General features: G+C 38.1%; 1 protein-coding gene across 2 annotated transcripts in view; it reads left to right on the top strand.

Moving 5' to 3' along the window:
• LOC127934521 (partitioning defective 3 homolog) overlaps positions 1 to 19,101 on the top strand; it is a 93,943-nt gene that overhangs the window by 48,933 nt on the left and 25,909 nt on the right. The window contains exons 5-19 of one of the 2 annotated variants that reach the window (XM_052531966.1): positions 87 to 230; positions 3,495 to 3,574; positions 4,474 to 4,557; positions 5,282 to 5,407; positions 6,328 to 6,713; positions 9,965 to 10,104; positions 10,211 to 10,339; positions 10,848 to 10,883; positions 12,289 to 12,477; positions 12,637 to 12,807; positions 13,268 to 13,418; positions 15,548 to 15,731; positions 15,961 to 16,103; positions 17,603 to 17,647; positions 18,840 to 19,070. In XM_052531966.1, the coding sequence (XP_052387926.1) occupies positions 87 to 230; positions 3,495 to 3,574; positions 4,474 to 4,557; positions 5,282 to 5,407; positions 6,328 to 6,713; positions 9,965 to 10,104; positions 10,211 to 10,339; positions 10,848 to 10,883; positions 12,289 to 12,477; positions 12,637 to 12,807; positions 13,268 to 13,418; positions 15,548 to 15,731; positions 15,961 to 16,103; positions 17,603 to 17,647; positions 18,840 to 19,070 (2,239 nt within the window). The remainder of the gene's footprint in view (positions 1 to 86; positions 231 to 3,494; positions 3,575 to 4,473; positions 4,558 to 5,281; positions 5,408 to 6,327; positions 6,714 to 9,964; positions 10,105 to 10,210; positions 10,340 to 10,847; positions 10,884 to 12,288; positions 12,478 to 12,636; positions 12,808 to 13,267; positions 13,419 to 15,547; positions 15,732 to 15,960; positions 16,104 to 17,602; positions 17,648 to 18,839; positions 19,071 to 19,101) is intronic. The other variant, XM_052531974.1, reaches the window with a different exon arrangement.

A 19,101-nucleotide genomic window follows, 5' to 3' on the forward strand; every position in this document is an offset into this window, starting at 1 on the left:
TGAATCATTATTATTATTTTACAGTGTACTAAGTAGGCAATAAAGAGAAAGTTAATGCTGTAAGAATATAATTTCTCTCTCCTCAGGGCCGAGGTGTCGACACATATCGTAGTCTTCCTCGTGATGCAGGGCAGTGGTCCAATCAGAAAGAGTTTCAGCGTGAGAAGGCCCGTTCCTCACTCAGCGCCAATCATCCCATGGTGGACCGCTGGCTGGAGCGACAGGAACAGGTTTGTACTGTAATGATCTAGTTATAGCATTTTTATCATTTATAAATCAATATGAATAAATTGACGCCATGTTTTAACATTTGATAGTCCCACTAAGCCATTTGGGTTTTATTTCTATTAATTGTGCAACCCCAATGTAAAGGGTCGTGTTTCTTAAGAAATCAACAGTTTTAAAACTTTCTGCCAAGTACAGAAAGCGCTTTTATTGAAACCAGGCTGTAAAAATGAATCAATTAATGTCCACATTGTTTTGATTTTAGATTGATAAGTGCAAAAAAATAATGTCAGTGATGCGATGCCTACTGGGACATAAGATACTTGGCTAGGCCAATCACTGTTGGTTATTCAGTGGAATGCTGGATAAATCCTATTATTGCTAAACACCAGCGAAAATAGCAGTAAAATGTGTGAAAGTCCATCAAACTCTGCAGTTTCTGGCTGCGTGTGCTGCCTGCTGCTCTCCATATCCTTCAGAAAGATCCCAGTGTTAGGAAAGAACAGTTTAATCATGTCCAATTCTTTGAAAAGTTAATGCACACATTTCAGCACAGATTGCTTCATGAATATGTCATGATGTAATGCAATCTTTGTAAAAAGGCTGTTATTAAAGGACAAAACTATATTGGACTTGACAGCAAAACCACAGTCTTCGCAGATCAAAGCGTTGCTGTTTACTTGAAATGTAAAAAGGATGTTTTTTAAAGGAACAGCACACTGATTCATGAGACAGGAGAACACATGCGCCACTTTATTTAAATTGGTAATATTTCCACATGTTAATCAGAGATGATCACAAGTGGGTTTTTATCACAAATGTACAGTTTCATTTGACTGTCTGTTTCTGTTTGTTTTAATAGAAATCTTGCATAAGAGTAAAAGTCTATACCCCAAAACTGCCTGTAGCTTAATGCTTTTGCATTAAAATGCATGCTTAAAATGTAAAAAAAAAAGAAAGAACAGGATATATAAACATACTTAAAAATCTTAATTAAAGAAACATGCCACGACTTGTAATATTGTACCGTTTTTAAAAGAAATGTGCATTTGTGTTATATTGTGTTCTTTTGATTGGAACTGAAGTATAGTGCAAGCACTGTTGCATTCAGTATGTAGAGAGAGAAGAGATGTGTGGTGTATCAGAGAGTGGATCCAGGGAGACGGGGTCTGTGTGGAGGAGGGGAGTGTGTGTCTGTAATTAATCATAAAGATAAAACAGCGATTATAAATCACTCTCAGCTTTAGACTGCTAATGAGATAAGACTATATATAGTTTTCTCTCTATCTCTGTCTCTCTCCAGTAGGTGCTGCTGTAGGTCAGTTGTAACTCAGTAATCAGTTTTTCTCTTCAGTATAGATAGACGAATATACTATTTTTTTTTTCCTGTAATTCTCACACTCTTCTTCCAGAGGTTGTTCTGTTTGTCTTTCATTTATTAAAAATGGATGTGGCTGACAGACTAAAGCTTTCACTGTTACTTCTGTCCCCGTTTCTTGTCATGCATAGCAACACCTCAGCAAATTAAAGTGAGGCTCGCTGATATAAGAGCAGGAGTAACTCTCAAACATAAACTTATAATTGACAGAATTAGGACGAGGTCTTTAACCTGTGAATATGTATTTGTCCCATCGGGCTTTGCTGGTGAAAGCATAAATAAATGCGCAGCTTCAGTGAGGGAGACGGTACTAAAAAAATAAAATAAAAAAAAGACTGCTCTGGATCTGTGTTCTTATGCTATTAGTCATTTCAGTTTAGGAGAATCCCAGAGAAATACTTGGCTACTCAAAACAATCACTGTCTGCAAAATGCGTTTTGCCAGGAGAAAGGTTTGGATCCGATCCGAGCAGGACAATGGCTTGGCAACAGTCTCTGATCAGTCTAAGCGTGTTGGATGCTGTCAGAAGGCCAGCGGTGTTGGACTCGTACAGTTATGCTGTCAAACACACACACTCTTTTGTCATATTAGACCGCTGTTATATAAGATGGGATGGTTATGTCTGCCGTAAAGGGTGTGTTGTGTATCACAGCTATTTTCTTCACTTCCTTCCATTGTGTTTTCCTCTGTATTACACTTTTGAAAACCCTTGGTCACAGAGGAAAAGAGTGATTGACCAACTGCCCTAGATAGAGAGATGGAGAGACTGGTAGCACTTTATTTTACAGTCCTGTTCCCCATGTACATACTATGTTCTTATTATAGTAATTACAATAACTATGTAATAACTAGGTACTAACCCTGAACCTACCCCTAAACCTAACTCTACCCCATGTAGTTACCTTGTATTATCAGAACCTTCTTAGATAAATACACTGTAAGTACACTATAAGTACATGTAAGTACACGTACTGTAAAATAAAGTGCAATCGAGAGACTTGTAAAGCACAGAGAGACAACATGGAAAAAACTAAACCACTGAGAGAGAGCTTTTTCTGTTCATTCTTTTGTTTCCTTTTCTGTTTTGTTTTCCCTATATTTACTTTTTCTTTCCTTTTGTACTTTTAGTTCTGTTTTCAATTCTTTTTTTCTTTTTCTTTTTTCCTTTTTCTTGTACTTTTATTTTTCTTAAAAAAAATTATAGTTCTCTTTATTCAATTATTTCTTCATTCTTTTCGTATTGGATTTTCCTTTTTTTCTCTCGTTTTTTTTTTCTTAAGCCATTTCTCTTTTTCTTTCTTTTTTTTCTTATCATTTTTCTTTCTTTTTCTTCCTTTTTGTTCCCAACCACAGCTCCGTTGAGTGTTTGGACCTAGAGTTGTGTGTATCATTTTTTCTTGTTTTTAATTTGTATGAAAGTATTAGAAACAAAATAGTGACATAAGATAACAACTACTTTCAAAATCATACTTAGTGTGTATGTGAGAACATAAGTGGTGTCATGGCAGTGTAGGGTGATAAATAAGGTTTGTACATGGAGAGTCCCCACAAGGATAGTAAACCAGATGTGTGTGTGTGTCACTGGCATTGTGGTGCTACTCAAATAATCAAGTGACACCGTAGTGTGCGTGAGCTCTTGTGTACATCTCACCTGATCTGTGGTGTATCAGGTGAAACATCTCCTGTACAAATGGAGAATGAATTCCTTCATACTGTTTAGAAAAAGAAGAACTCCGATCTCCCTGCAGAAGTCCTCACCCAGGTCCTTTCATGTCATGTATGCATTGTTTCTTTTGTTATGTATTGATGTTAAATCATGTCAAATGTATTTCTGGAAGGGTTTGTTTGAGTGCAATGCATTGTGAGTTAAGCGGTTTTCTTCTTGTTGCAGGATGAGGAGGAAAACGGTAGGATAGAGCCAGTGGGACGTGCGGATATATGTTTAGAGCACATGGGAGTGAGATCGCTCAAGTAAGTGTTTCTCTCTCTCTCTCTCTCACACACACACACACACACCACCACACACATTTGTTTTTGTGAAAAGTGGGGACATCCCATAGACGTTATGTTTTATATGTTTTTATACTGTACAAACTGTATATTCTATGGCCATACACCAACCCTACACCTAACCCTAAACCTCACAGGAACTTTGGGCATTTTTACTTTCTCAAAAAACTCATTCTGTATGATTTATAAGCGTTTTGTAAAATGGGGACATGGGTTATGTCCTCATAAGTCACCCTCTCCTTGTAAAACCTGTTTCATACCCATGTCATTATACAAAGTTGTGTCCTGCTTTTTCACAAAAACATGTGCACACACACACACACACACAAACCCACACACGCTCTGACTGGCAGCAGCGGTGATATTATCTTTTATTTTATGCTGTCAGTTTGATTTGCAGGTAATGAAACGTTTTGACTCTTGAGTTTTATTATAAAATGTCTTTCTTTTCTTAAACACTGAGATCAGAGTGAAATGTTTTGGAGTAATCTCTCATAAACTTTAATCTATAATCTTGGTCGAGTCTTTCACAGTTCTGTCTGACACTTTTGAGATGCGTTGGGATTGATGCCAAAATTAGTGTTATAGTGTGAGTCTTTGACAAACATGACTAAAATGCAAGCTCACATTTTAGGACATATTTTGTAACTTTACTCTATATAGATGCATGAATAGCATTTAACTATGTATGCATAAGGTGCATTTTGTGTGACAGCTTCATAACATTCTGACTCTTTGCATGTTCTGACTCCATCCTGCTTCGTTTGATTTGACCGTGATGGAGTTACACAGAACTACATGCTTCTTTACTCTCTCTGATAGTTTCTCTTCTTTTTTTTTTTTTTGCTTCTGTCCTACAGTGATATTGTGAAATTGGTGGAAGTGTCCAATGACGGAGGTCCACTCGGTATCCATGTTGTGCCTTTCAGCGGACGAGACCGCAGGTAACATCCACCAAACTCCATTATCAAATCAATAAATGGGTCAAAATTTAAAATAAAATATATATTTTTTAACCTGGGAAACTCAACCACTGAACATAAACTTTGCTTAAGATCACCATCTCTCAAAACAAAAGAAAAAAAACTTTTTTATGCATGTTTGCCTGAATTGTTCTTTTTGCATATGTAATAGTATATTAATAAATGTAATAGTCATTTTATGATATTTTTTGGTCACTGGCATATTCTGAGCTCTGAAAGTCTCCCCTCTGGAATCACCTGATATTCTGAGTGACCACTGTTTGATTTGAGGTGACTAAATGTTTGTGTCTCTAAAGATTCATTGAATCCTCTGCAGAGAGTCCATAAGAGTTTTTCTAGAAGAGATAGAGTATCTAAACAGCATCTGCATGTGAATGTTCACCAGGCAGACTAATCGAGCTAAAAGCCACTTTATATCTCTGTGATCTTCATCTCTCTCCGGGCAGCGAGCTGCCGCAACAGGACGCAGAGTTAAAAAGATGGAGAATCTTATTTATCTTGAGGAATTAGCTTTGGTTCAGAAGTGCTTCATGATGCTGCATTAAGTTCAGTTTCTTTCAATTCAATATCAATCAAATTAATGTTTCATTTCAAATGGATGAGGTTTATGACTAAATAATAAATCTCAGACTCTCAGGTTTAGATCAAGTGTTTGTGTGTGTGTATGTGTGTGTGTGTGCTGCAGGACGTTGGGTCTGCTGGTGAAGCGTTTGGAGCATGGAGGGAAGGCTGACGTCCAGGGTTTGTTTCAGGAAAATGACTGCATCATTCGGATCAACAATGGAGATCTGCGGAATGTCCGATTTGAGCAGTAAGACTTGACCTCTGACCTCTGATGTGTACAGAGTGCTTGTTGTCCCATTAACTCCTTACTTTTTATCTCATCTATTCATTCGCTCCACTCATTCATTTGTTCTTCCATATGTTCATCCATTCATCCTTCCATTCTGTCCCATCATCATCTGTTCATCCATCCGTTCATCCAGCCACCCATTTATGTTCATCCATCCATCCATCCATCCATCCATCCATCATTTACTTTCATCTATGAATCCCCATCCATTCATCCATTAACGTTCATCCACACATCCATTCAGCCATCAATTCGTTCATCTATCTGTCCACCCATCTCCCCATCCATCCATCATTTCATCCGTCAATCCATATTTTCATCCGTCAATCCATATCTGTTCATCCATCCATCAATGTTCATCTATCAGTCCCATTTATCCATACATCCAGATGTCCATCCATTCATTCATTCATTCTGCTGTTAATCCATTCGTCCATTTGTTCTTCCATTCGTTCATCCAGTTGTCATCCATTTGTTCATCTTTTCATCCATCTGTCCATCCATTAATTAATTCATGCGTGCATCCTTCCATTTGTTCATCCTTCTGCCTATTCATCCATCTCCTTTTCTTGTGGCTCAGTGGTAGAGCATTGGGTTAGCAGCACAAAAGGTCATGGGTTCGATTCCCAGGGAACACATATACTAACCTGAATGCAGTGCAAGTCGTTTATGGATAAAAGCGTCTTATAAATGCATAAATGTAAATATTCTCTGACATTAAGTGAACCTCTAATATTTTAAATTTTGCTTTGTGTCTGATAGTGCGTTAACTCCCCCCCACATTTTTTTAAATAAATGTAATGTTTTAATGCTGAAAATTTATTGTAATTGTATTACTCCATAAACCTAAATGTTTGTATGTTTTTGTATGTTCTCAGAGCTCAGAACATGTTTCGTCAGGCAATGCATTCTCCTGTCATCTTGTTCCATGTGGTGCCGACCACCATGAGATCCCTGTATGAGCAGATATCCCATAATGAACACAACCCCAGAGTGAACATTGACCTTTCTGGACGTTTCAGCCCTGACTCCCTCACAAATGACCCGGTCGGCCTGGATCACGCTGCTCACCGATTGGCCCAGCACATGCCACACCCACCAAATAACCATTTGGATACCAGCTCTCCCATCCGTCATCCTGTTGGCTCATCAGGGAAACCTCCATCAGGCCACGCCTCCTCTCCCCAAAGAGGATTAAGCCCCGCCCCCACAACTGGCTTTACCAAGAAGGTTGGGCGGAGACTTGGAATCCAGCTTAGAAAAGGTATCAGTAAAACTGTCCCGCTGCTTTTTGTAAATTATTAAGTGGCTGTCACTTGATGATAAACTGCTCGTTATGCTGGTTGATTACCGCATATATTAATATTTGCTGAGAAAATCTCATGAAGATGAATTTGAAACATTTTATTACTGTTGTTGACAATAAAATGATTGAATAGGCATTACAATTTTAACACAATTTTATATCATTCATTGTACTAAAACTATGAATATAATTTTAGTGTAGTCTTCCTGTCTTGATAACTAAATTATGTTTGTTTGTTGTTTTTATTAAAATGATTTAATATGTGTTGTGGCTATGTTAAAATGTGTTTATGATTAAGGCTGTGCTAATGAGTCCAGATGCCTATTGCTGAGCATATTTTCCTGAATCCTGCAGATTCTGCTGTACTGTGATTCAGCTGGGAGAATGTTGCTCTGTTATCTGCCAACATCTCCTTTCTCTGTGTGTGTGTGTGTGTGTGTGTGTGTTTGGTGTGTGTGTGTGTGTGTGTGTTTTCCTGCTGTAAAGGTGTGAAATGTGAAATGATTGACAACCGTTGGCACAAGTCTTGGCACCTGTGTGTGGACAGGTGGCCCAGCGGGTGCATGGGGTGGCGGCGGGGTTATGGAACAGCGGTGCAGGGAGTGCTGTGTGTCAGTGTGATGTGTTTCCATATGGCTGTCTGATTCTCTCAGTGTTTCATTGGACCCAAGTCACACAAACACACACACACACACACACACAGGAGAGCTTGCAGTGTTTTTTTATTTTTTATAAAGTGTGATTTGACTCAACCTGTGGGGACGCTTTCTCTTTCTCACTCTCGGTCTCTCTCACACGCTCAGGGGCTCTTATCTCGGTCTTCTCACACAGTCTCCAATTCCTGAACCTCAGAAGGTTTAAGCCCAGCCTTTTGGGTTGATAGGTCATGACCTTGTGTTGCCTTTCAGACCCCTGTAGTCCAGGTGGCTTCTGTTCCAGTCCTGTAGTCTCCATAAACAAGCTGTTGCTTGATGGTTCTCTAAGCTGCAAGCTTCCGATGTTACTCGCATGCAAACAGAGAGAGATCTGACACAGAAAGCAGACTCAGAACTGTGTGGGATTAAAAACTAGAGAGCTAAATGAATGCATTTAAACTGCAGTCCTTTCAAATGTACTTTAATTTCATTATGTATCTGACTCTGAATATTGTGTAGTAGAACAGTACAGATTCAAATTGCCACATAATATAATATAATATAATATAATATAATATAATATAATATAATATAATATAATATAATAGAGGTGATACGTTAATAACAAAAGCTGCTTTTAATGTTCTCCAAACATAATATAATGTAATACATTTTTAAAAATGTATTAAGCATTTTTGTATCTAAATTGTTCTCGCTGTGTCAACCACTTTACAAATGAAGGAATTTATTTGTTAAATTCATTTTTCTTTTTTTTCGAAATCAGAAATCAGTTTTTTTATTTAGTTGTAAATTGTGACCTCAGTGTGATGTTGGGTTACACATTGTGAATCATTGATCATTTAACAAGCAATTGACATGAAAGTAGACACCTGTTATTATAAAATTAATTATTAATTTAATGTATTTATTTAAAATGTTTATTTATATTATGTTTTTTCTAGGGATGCACCGAAATTTCGGCCACCGAAAATTTTCGGCCGAAAATGGCCTTTTCGGTTTTCGGCCGATAGACTTTTATCACCGAAACAACACGGCCGAAATGTTGTGATGACGCAAACAGAAACCGCGACCTGCACGTGCACCTGCATAGCGCAGACCACGAGCTCCACGCGACATTCACTTAACACCAGTGAGAACATTCTCTCTCTTCGTATTCCTTTATTCGCAGCACTAAAGCGTCTCCTAACAAAGAGATTGAGACGGACCACGAAGTGAAAACAAAGAAAAGTACAGTCTTATAGAGTCTGTTAGCACACGTCTCACTGAGATCTTGTCGGATCCTCTGCACTTCTTCGCGAATGTGCTTGATCCGCGTTATAAAGACCATTTCTTGGATTCGGAAATAAGGCAGCGCGCACGAGAAATGATCCAGGCCGTGCTGGATGGGGAGAACCCGTGTGGAGACGGAGAAGCACCAGGCGCAGGAGACAGATCAGAGCGCAGAATAAAAGACTGGTCTCTGCACCAGATGAGTGGCATGCACCATCGTTGTCTGATATGTTCAGTGGAATTCTGCAAGAAAGTGCCTCAAATAATAATAATACGTTGGCTATTTTGTTCTTTAGGCTACTATATATATATATATATATATATATATATATATATATATATATACACACACACACACACACACGCACACACACACACACACACACACACACATACATAATATCAGATTGTAGCCATATTTATGCTAGATTTTCTGCTAGATTTCTGCTTTAATTTGATAAAAATGTTTATTTATGCCCTGGCCCTATTTAAATACACTCTCTCAAATATTTCTCAAATGTCAGGCAGATGACAAGCTCAACTGCTCAACAGCTAGATGGTTATCTGTCTGAAGTCCCCATCCCCAGAAGTGACAACCCTCTTGCCTATACTGGAGAAGTGATGCACTTTCTAGTCCTACAGAGAACAATTTCAAATGCACTTCACCTAAATGCACTTTGTTTTTATGAGAGAAATGTTCATTTTACAACCTTTCTGCAGGCCAGTAGGCCTGTACATTATTATTAAATATACACATGAGTGGGATAAATTTTTAGTTTGAATTTTATTTTATACTGTGCATTGTTGCAATGTGCTTAATAAATATTTGCATCATTTGTAATTATGTATTTTTATGTTGTTGTTTTTTAAAATAAATTATGTAATTGTAATTATCTTTGAAACTTTAATATTAATTTATGCAATTGCAATGTCTTAATTTTAGTAAAGTTAGTACACGGTCATAGCAATAAATGCAATGGTACTAATAATTGGCATAATTTCTTTAGGTGTTTCGGTTTCGGTTTTCGGCCTTGGTTTTCTCTTTTTCGGTTTTCGGTTTCGGCCAAGAATTTTCATTTCGGTGCATCCCTAGTTTTTTCCCCATCGTGGCATTACCAGCATCATACCAGCAGGCACGTGTAATGTGGCATTAAATCAGTGAATTGTCACCAAGAGCTATTACACAGGGTTTTAATCATACAACAACTTGTGTCTCAGGTTGAAATGGATAGCTGTATATATCCTTAGCTCTGTCTTTTACTGTGCTCTCTCTGTGTCTGTCAGGGCCTGAAGGTCTGGGGTTCAGCATCACATCAAGGGACGTCCCTCTTGGAGGCTCCGCCCCTATTTACGTGAAGAACATTCTGCCAAGAGGAGCTGCCATACAGGACGGGAGACTGAAAGCAGGGGATAGATTGCTAGAGGTAAAAGGAAATCAATACATTTTTAGTATATTTATTAATGATGAAACAATTATAAATGAATAAAATCTAAATATAGACACAATGAGTGATTTTGTGGTTGGCACAGGTCAATGGGGTGGATCTTAATGGGCGTGGTCAGGAGGAGGTGGTTTCTCTGCTGAGGGCGACGCCCATGGGCGGGACTGTGAGTCTTCTGGTAATGAGACAGGAAGAGTCCTTTCTACCCAGAGAGATGGTAAGGAACTGTGTGTGTGTGTGTGTGTGTGTGTGTGTGTGTGTGTGTGTGTGAGAGAGAGAAAGTGTCGAGGTGTGAAGTCTAATGTCTTCATAAAACTGTCCATCACTATATCGCACAGCCTCTCTGACACTTAAAGTCTCACCATGTGGTGTATTTGAGTCAAGGTTAAGTTTTGCGATTTCACATTTTCTTCACACTATTTGCATTTCAATGAGAGCTCCATAAAGAGGACTATTTTTATTTGATTATTATTATTACACCATTTTCAGTGTATTTCTTTTTACTGGTGTTTTCAAACATCATTGTTTTACCCTTGAGAAGGGTCAATTCAGGTAAATTGGGTCAATTTTCACATTCATATTAAGGGCAAAAAAAAAAAAACAATTGATCTAATATATTAAATCCAGTTTGAGTGATCTTAAGAACCATCTTTGGTTGCACTGTGTGCATGTTTGTTTTCATTTGCAGTATTACCATTAGTCCTCTCCTTCCTCACTCTCTTTAGAACACAGAACCAGCAATGCAGAACACACGAGAATGGGTAAGAACTGCACACACACCCTCAGAGCCGCTCATACTTCTCTACATCTGTTCATGAGAAGAACTGTTAACCGTTGTTGTCATGCAAAGTATGCGCAGGGGTCTCTGAAGTTCTTTAATGATCCTGATCCAGTACTTTGAGATGATGTGGTTGAGTAAATGATTTCATTTTCAGTCATTTACGGATTATAAATGACTAATTTATCTGACTCACTCTCTCTGTATCACAATCCGTATCTTTTTCTGTCTTTGTGCTGTATAAGCTTTATGTTGCTGTGATTTTCCCAGTGAATTAGTCATTATTATTTCATCCTCATCTGGTTGTGATTATTACTGTAAATCTACTCACTGTGATTTGAGTTATGCAGTTGTTTTGACTTGATGCAACTTGCACGTTTGTGCATTAAAACCTCTCAAGTCTGATAAGATCTGCTCTAACAGTGGCGGTGCAGAGTGCAGGAGAGAATTAAATGAAAGCCGTCCATTTCCTTCTGAACACAAGTGTGTGTTTGTGTGTGTTTCGGACGTTGTTACATAAAGTGAAGGTGATTAAAGCTCAATAAAGATAGAGTTTATAGAGCAGTCGTTCAGTAGATGGTTGTTAAAGCTGTCTCATCTCTCTTAGTCTCTGTTTTCCACACAAACACTCACGCACTAACACGAGGGAGCCACTGGAGAGGTCAGAAGAGCAGCAGATGTAATGGGTTTATTATCTGTGCGTCTGAATCAGAGAGCAGAGGTTTGTCAGGCATCATTTCTCATGAAAGCTGCCCTCCCCGCCTCATTTACATGTGCTGAATTTCCTTCAAGAGCAGGTGAAAATGGCAGCTTTGTGTGTCAGGGAAATGGTAATAGACAAGAGAGACTTGAATTTTAAACTTCTATGGCAGAGATTCATAGTGTCTAGGGTCTATTACTCACTGCAAGATATGAGAAATGAGCTATTCTGTCATCTTTTAAAGAGAACACTCACCCAAAAGTGAATTTTGATTTACTTACCCTCTTGTCATTGTGAACCTGTGTGACTTTGTTTCATTTGTTGAACACATAAAGATGATTTTGAAGAATTGCACTGGTGACTATTTTCAGAGAAAGTTGAGTCTTTCTGAGAATTGCTCCTTTTGTGTTCCATGAAGGATAGAAAGTCATATGGGTTTGGGACTGAAGGGTGATTAAATATCTTTAAATAGATTCTGAATTGCTGATTTGTAGTGTGCGCAAACCATGATAGTGTATTAACATGAAGATATATATTTTTTTCCATAAATATCTCTCTCCTAGCTGTCATTGTTCCCCAATTTTCTGTCTCAGTTTGATGAAGAGGATGAAAAATCTTTAATGCAATGATGACCGAGTTTTCTTTATTTCTATGTTGTCGTAATGTCCCTATGTCTCTTTCTCTGTAGAAGGTAGAAGATGAGGAGTTGGTCCTAACACCAGACGGGACACGTGAGTTCCTGACGTTGGAAGTGCCTCTGAGTGATTCTGGCTCGGCGGGTTTAGGAGTCAGTGTCAAGGGTAATAGGTCAAAGGAGAGCCATGCTGACCTGGGCATCTTTGTCAAGTCTATTATCAATGGAGGAGCAGCATGCAAGGTTAGAAATGTATACACACCAACATTTTGTATTCTTTAAAATAAATCTTGCCCCAAGCGGTCATCGGTAGCGGTCATCGTCTTATAGTTTTGTTATGAGTAGCACAGTGTACATATTAAATGTCTTGAATCTTCTTAATAACCTCATTCTCTGGCGTAGGATGGAAGGCTGCGAGTCAACGATCAGCTAATCGCAGTCAATGGGGAGTCGTTGTTAGGGAAGACAAACCAGGACGCCATGGAAACACTGCGCAAGTCCATGTCAACGGAGGGCAACAAGCGAGGGATGATTCAGCTGATTGTGGCAAGACGAATCAACAAACGCCTTGAGGTAAAGAAAGAAGAATCTGAAAAGGAGAGTCTGAAAGCTCTGATCGTTGTTCATGTATTAGTTATGCAAGAGAGTAATAGTTCATTAGTATTTTGGGTTGAAAAGAAATGGGCGTTTGCATTAAAAAAAACATCTAAATATATGTATATTTTTTTACTTGATGTGCTTCAGAATATAGAGCTTGCTACATTATGGTCATATTTTGTCATGAATCATTTTAATTCCTCTAGTCTTGCCTTGATTTTAAAACACATTTTTGGACACAATTTAAAAGCTGCACAAGGATCATAACTGCCCAAGATTTTCCCATCATGCTGAGTGTTCAGTGTCTGCATTTGAACGAGACGGAGCCCACTGAAGCCAGAGTTGAAATAATAGCCAGTTAAATCTCTCGGAAGGTAAATTTAGAGGTGTGTGATTCGAATGTTGATGTTCCTCTTGTTGTTCTGGTTTCTGTCAGGGGGAGAGCCGATGCAGTCCCCGAGGTTTAGAGCGGACCCTGAGCCCGTCTCCTGATGACCACGAGCGACGGATCTCACACTCGCTGTATGGAATCGAGGGGCTTGATGACAATCTTAGGCCACATGCCAACACAAGTCCTCATAAAATGAGTGAGTCAGCAACATACTTAAGGGACTACATTTGTAATCTCTGTGACAGTCTAAGCTGGTTTGCTGGTTTTAGCCAGTTAAAGCTGGTCTTCCAGCCTGACCGGATGAAACAAGCCCCAAATCCTCTTTTCTTTTTGATAGATCAATCATATGCATAGCTACATTTAGAGAAGTATATATAAATATTAAATGTTGTGCTTAATAAATCAAAGTAATTTTGCATATTTTATATTTCTATTTCTATATATATATATATATATATATATATATATATATATATATATATATATGTGTGTGTGTGTGTGTGTGTTATATAAGAATATATTAAAATAAATTAATGTTATTATGTAATGTTTATAGATAAATGTATAATTTCTTTAAAATGAAATATGTAGGCATGTATATGTCCTTCAGATCAGCTAAAACACATTGGGTTTCAGAGTGTTTTTTTTTGTTGTTGTTGTTTTTTTTAAGCAGTTAATTATTTGCATTATTTTGCAAGTTAACCATCACCAGGTGCTCTCTACAACCACATTTGAATGCAGCATCAGGTTTCAGAAGTAGAATTGGCATCTCTGGGCTGCAGTGTGTAAGAAACATGTGGTCTAACACAAAACATATGAGTGTTACCCTGGACAAACAGATGCAGAGCCGTGGAGGTTCACTGAGAGCTCTCTGGGAGCTGTTATCCTCCCTGTCAACAATCGAATCCACTCATGGGAAATGACAGTAGCAGGGTGCCACACAGAGACGTGCCTATGCTTTTCCATTTACTCAATATATGTAGAGTCATCCTCATACCATGCCATCCATTTACACTAACACAGACAGGCTTTCAGTTGCTCGCTCTCACTCTTGCAGAAAGATACAAACTTGCTTTGATCAGAATGTGACTGTCCATATATTTAAAGACCTGTTTTCAAACTCTCCTCAGTAAATGTGTTAGATTGGATTTGGATTTGCTTGAGTGAGGCTCTCTATGAACATACAGCAGGCTAATGTCTCATCTTCAGATGCTTTGAGGAATTGAATTTTTTTTATTAAAGAAATTAGCATTTAGGTATTTGCGTGGTGGAGAGACCTAGAATGCATTAGTCTGTCTGGAAGTAAAAAAAAAAAAAAAAAGTAATTTTCTCCATAGGTAAGCTATGAGTTTGTTAATCAATGGTATATTCTTTTGTTAAAGCTATCAGTCCACATTATTTCAGCTTATTTTTTAAACAATCACATTTAACAATGGAATTCCTAATGGGAAAACTACGTTACCCATGATTCTGTAAAGAAATCTCCACCTATCAGTGACACTCAAATTGTGCCAAAACAACTTTATAGTGCCCATATTGTTTTTTTTTTTTTTTTCATAATTTTTAATACAAAAATTTAGTTTTCAATGCTTTATAGGTGTGTAGCTCTTTCCCTTGTTAAATCCGTAAAGTACACACTCTTGTATCTTTGTCTTTTTCCCCTCAAATCCAAATTTTAATGTTATGGATTGTATCATTGCTTATTAATGAAACCTTCTTAAAATCTCTATTGGGAAAATGAATAAGATTACAGTGTTTAATGGAAAAAGATACTCATGAACCATTAATAAGCTAAAGAGCGTGAAGAGAATCATTTGGTACCAGTATTTCTTTAAAAAGCACTTTGTTCCCAACCATAATGCATTTTGTGATCATTTACATCCCACACGATTTCACTTATTGAAGTATGTACTGGAAAAAAAGAAAGTGTTTCTCATGGGCTTTATTTTAGTCTAGGGTGGGAATTTTTTGAACTGAGAAAAACACAAACAAGCTAACTGCACTATTTCTCTATAAACCACATAATGTCTCTCAGTATTTACTGGAAAAAGGGCCAAATTTGTTTGCACAAGATGATATAGAAAAAGCAGCCATGCAAATTGCATCCAGAGCAAGCAAGCATGTCCAGATGAGGAGGACTACAACTTTCTTGTGATTCTCTCTGACCTGCTTTGCTCAAAACGAGTCGATTTATTTTTGTATGGATTATTTTTACCATCATGAAACCCGCACTATGACCAGGATTAGCTGTATTACTTGATTACTTTATAATAATAAAACAATTTGATTGTCTCTACACCCCTTCCTGCTCTGATCTCATTGTAGATCATTATCAGCTCTCGCCGACGGTCAACATGCCTCAGGATGACACAGTCATTATTGAAGACGACGGGCCACATGTTCTCCCCGCCCAGCTGTCTGACCAATCGTCATCCAGTTCTCACGAAGACATGGGTTTCGCTGTGGAGACTCCGCCACCACCACCCTGGAACCAAGAACTTCCAGACAGGTAAATAAAAGTGGACAGTTTAGAAAGTTTTGTAATTTCTTGTAGTATCTATTGTCTTTGTTTCTATTTCGAGCTTCAACTCTCGGACTCTTCTGACGATCTTCCTGCTGTTATTGAGTCCATGGCCTTTTATTTGTTTGTCAAAGGAGCTTCGGTTATTAGAACAGGGCCAAGGGCTGGACACTGTGCTATGATTTAATCTCCCTCTCTTTCTCTGTCCTTCCCTCAGCTCTTCCAGTGCTAATGATGAGGGGGCGTTTCAGAGGGAAGGCTTTGGCAGGCAAAGCATGTCTGAAAAACGCACCAAGCAGTATGGAGACGCAAGCCAACTCGATATCATCAAGACCCGCAAGTCCAAGAGCATGGACCTAGGTACTCTAAAGATTAATCCTAAATGCAGTGCTTGGTCCTAGATACTCTAAAGATCATTGGAAACACAGTGCTTGGTCTTGGATACTGTGAACATCCATTCAATTTACAGTACTTAGACATAGATAGTCTAAAGATACACTTGCTTGGTCCTATACACTCTTAAGATCAACTTGAAGCTCAGTGCTTGGTCTTAAATATTGTAAACATCGACCCAAAACACTTAGTTTGACCTAGTTACTCTAAAGGTCAGTCTTAAAAATTAAGAGCAGAGTAAACACAGTAGTTGGACCTAGATACTCTTAAGGTCAGTCCCAATCACTGTGGCTGAATCTATAATACTTTTAATGCCAGCCTTTATTACAGTGCTTGGACTAAGAGGCTGTAAACATCAGTTCCAAACACTGTGCTTGGACAAAATCACTCTAAAGATCAGTCCCAAACATAGTGATTGTACCTAAATACTCTAAAGGTCAATCTCCAAACACATTGCTTTGACTTCAGTACTGTAAAGGTCAATCTCCAAAACATTAATTGGACCTAAATACTCCAAAGGTCAATTTTAAAATCCCTTAAATTGGTTTCATTACTCAAAATATAAAGTCAAATCATATTACTTAGACTCGGATACTCTAAAGGTCTGTCTCAAACTCAGTAATTGGACCTAAATACTCTAAAGATCAGTCCCAAACACAGTACTTGGGCCTAGATGCTGTAAAGGTCAGTCGCAATAAATAAATTCCCACCTCGAAATCGAATTCATTGCTCAAGTTACTTTCCTCTCTTTATAAGAGCACTTCTCAGAATGCCTCTCATTCTGGTTATCAGCATTCACCACTCCACCGTCACTAAGTCTGCACTGGTCTCCCTTGTGCATGTGCTTTCTAATCTGAACACTGTTTCCACTCATGCAATTCTGCTAGATGTTCCTCACTTAACGCTTTACCACTGAAATGGTGCCAGAGTGCAGACAAGGGATCCTGCAGAACCTTCCATCTTTCCACTGACTCAAACAAGTTTTTTTTTTCTCGTGGGCCTTCTTCACCACTTACACTTCTTTGCATATTATTTAATTTGACCTTTTTCTAATTTGAGTTTAGAATTTAGGTTTCTAGACCACTGCTGATTGTTTTTTGTAGGTCATTTTTCTAGATATAGTTAACACTATCTAGATATCTAGCTTGAATTGTTGTTTTAAAAACTTTGTTTCAATTACATTTTTATCATTTTGATTTCTGATGTGAGTGATTCCTGCTTTTGAGCTTAGCAAGTTAGGGATGGGGATGAAGGTTTGGGCTCCTGCATGGTCTCAGTGGAAAAGTGATAACTCTGAATCAGCAGAATCACTGTGGAAACACACAGTTTTGTTAATGAGCACTGAATGATTGTTTCTGTCGTCTGGTTTGTTGATGGTGAATCATGCATGGTTGCTTGCTGCATGTTGAATGGTCACACTAACCGTCCTGTCAATGTATGTGTATGTCTGTGTGCCCTTCACACAGTGGCTGATGAGATTAACCTCACACACTACACAGAAAACCACCCAGGTAAGCATGACCACTCCTGCACTTCTGTTCCTGCACACACACACTCACTTCTATTCCACACTCCAGGATTATTAATAATTGCCTGTTTTTCTTCTATGTTGAGATAATTTTTTCCCTACCGTATCACCGTTGTTTATTTTCCTAGGCCTGTTTATCACCACTCTAATAAACAGCATATTTCAGCACCTATAAAAACAGGTTACAGCATTCATACTCTGCAGTTTAGCCAATGTAGTGACCCGGAAATCACTTGTATTTTATTGATATTTATGTAAATAAATATAGATGTTTTTGAAAGAAGTCTATTTTGCTCGTAAAGGCTTCATTTTTTTTTACCAAAAAGAGTAAAAAAAATTAGTATTGTAAAATGTTATTATATATTATATATATTAAATAACTTTTTTTTCCTGTTTTAAAATATAATGTATTCCTGTGGCGGCAATTGAAGTTTTCAGCAGCCATTACTCCAGTTTTTAGTGTCACGTGATTCTTCTGTAGTCATTCTGATATGCTTTGAAAGCAGTCTAATGGTGCTTGAGAAACGTTTCTTCTTATTATCATCAGTGTCTTGATATCTTTGCTTTCAAAGAAGTTGAAAGAATAGCATTTTATTTGAAATAGAAGCTTTTGTAACATTAGAAATGTCTATACTGTCACTTTTAATAAATTTTATGTATCCTTGATTAAGTATTAATTTATTAAAAAAAATAAAAATACTTTATTTTCACCTTTACATATATACATATTTTCTTTACATTTATTTTTGTATATTATTGCCATTGAGGTTGAACTGTTTTTTTGTAAAGCATTTTGTTCTGAAAATCCATTTTATTGTAATATTGCGGTATTATGAGCACACAACTTTATTATATTTAAAAATGGCATGGGAGGTCAGACGGGTTTCAATAAGGCAGTGCTGCTTGATTAAGATAAATTAATGCAATCTTTCCTGGCTTCCACTTACATTCATTTATCTTCATCACATAATACAGAAACGCATCTTCACGCCTTCATGGCTGACTACATACGATAGCAGCTCATGTGCGTGCACACACACACACACACACTCCACATAATGTTCAGATAAATATAGCAGCTTTTATCAGGGTTACGGTTGAGATTTTTGGTGGACAGACTGCATGCATAACTAGTTGATTGTGCTTTGTGGTTTAACTAGCGAACTCTTCCTCAGGCTCTTCCTCACATGATGTTGGCCCGTCTCTCGGCCTAAAGAAGTCCAGCTCTCTGGAAAGTTTACAGACTGCCGTCGCTGAGGTGACTCTCAACGGCGACATGCCTTTTCACCGGCCACGCCCACGCATCATACGGGGGCGGGGCTGCAACGAGAGCTTCCGAGCCGCAATTGACAAATCGTACGACAGGCCAGCAGCAAATGAGGATGAAGAGGAGTGCATGGACACATGTATGGCCGCTCCTGGTTTAATCAGTGAACA

Source organism: Carassius gibelio, chromosome A2 (genome assembly GCF_023724105.1).
Source record: "Carassius gibelio isolate Cgi1373 ecotype wild population from Czech Republic chromosome A2, carGib1.2-hapl.c, whole genome shotgun sequence".
NCBI classification, from domain to species: Eukaryota; Metazoa; Chordata; class Actinopteri; order Cypriniformes; family Cyprinidae; genus Carassius; species Carassius gibelio.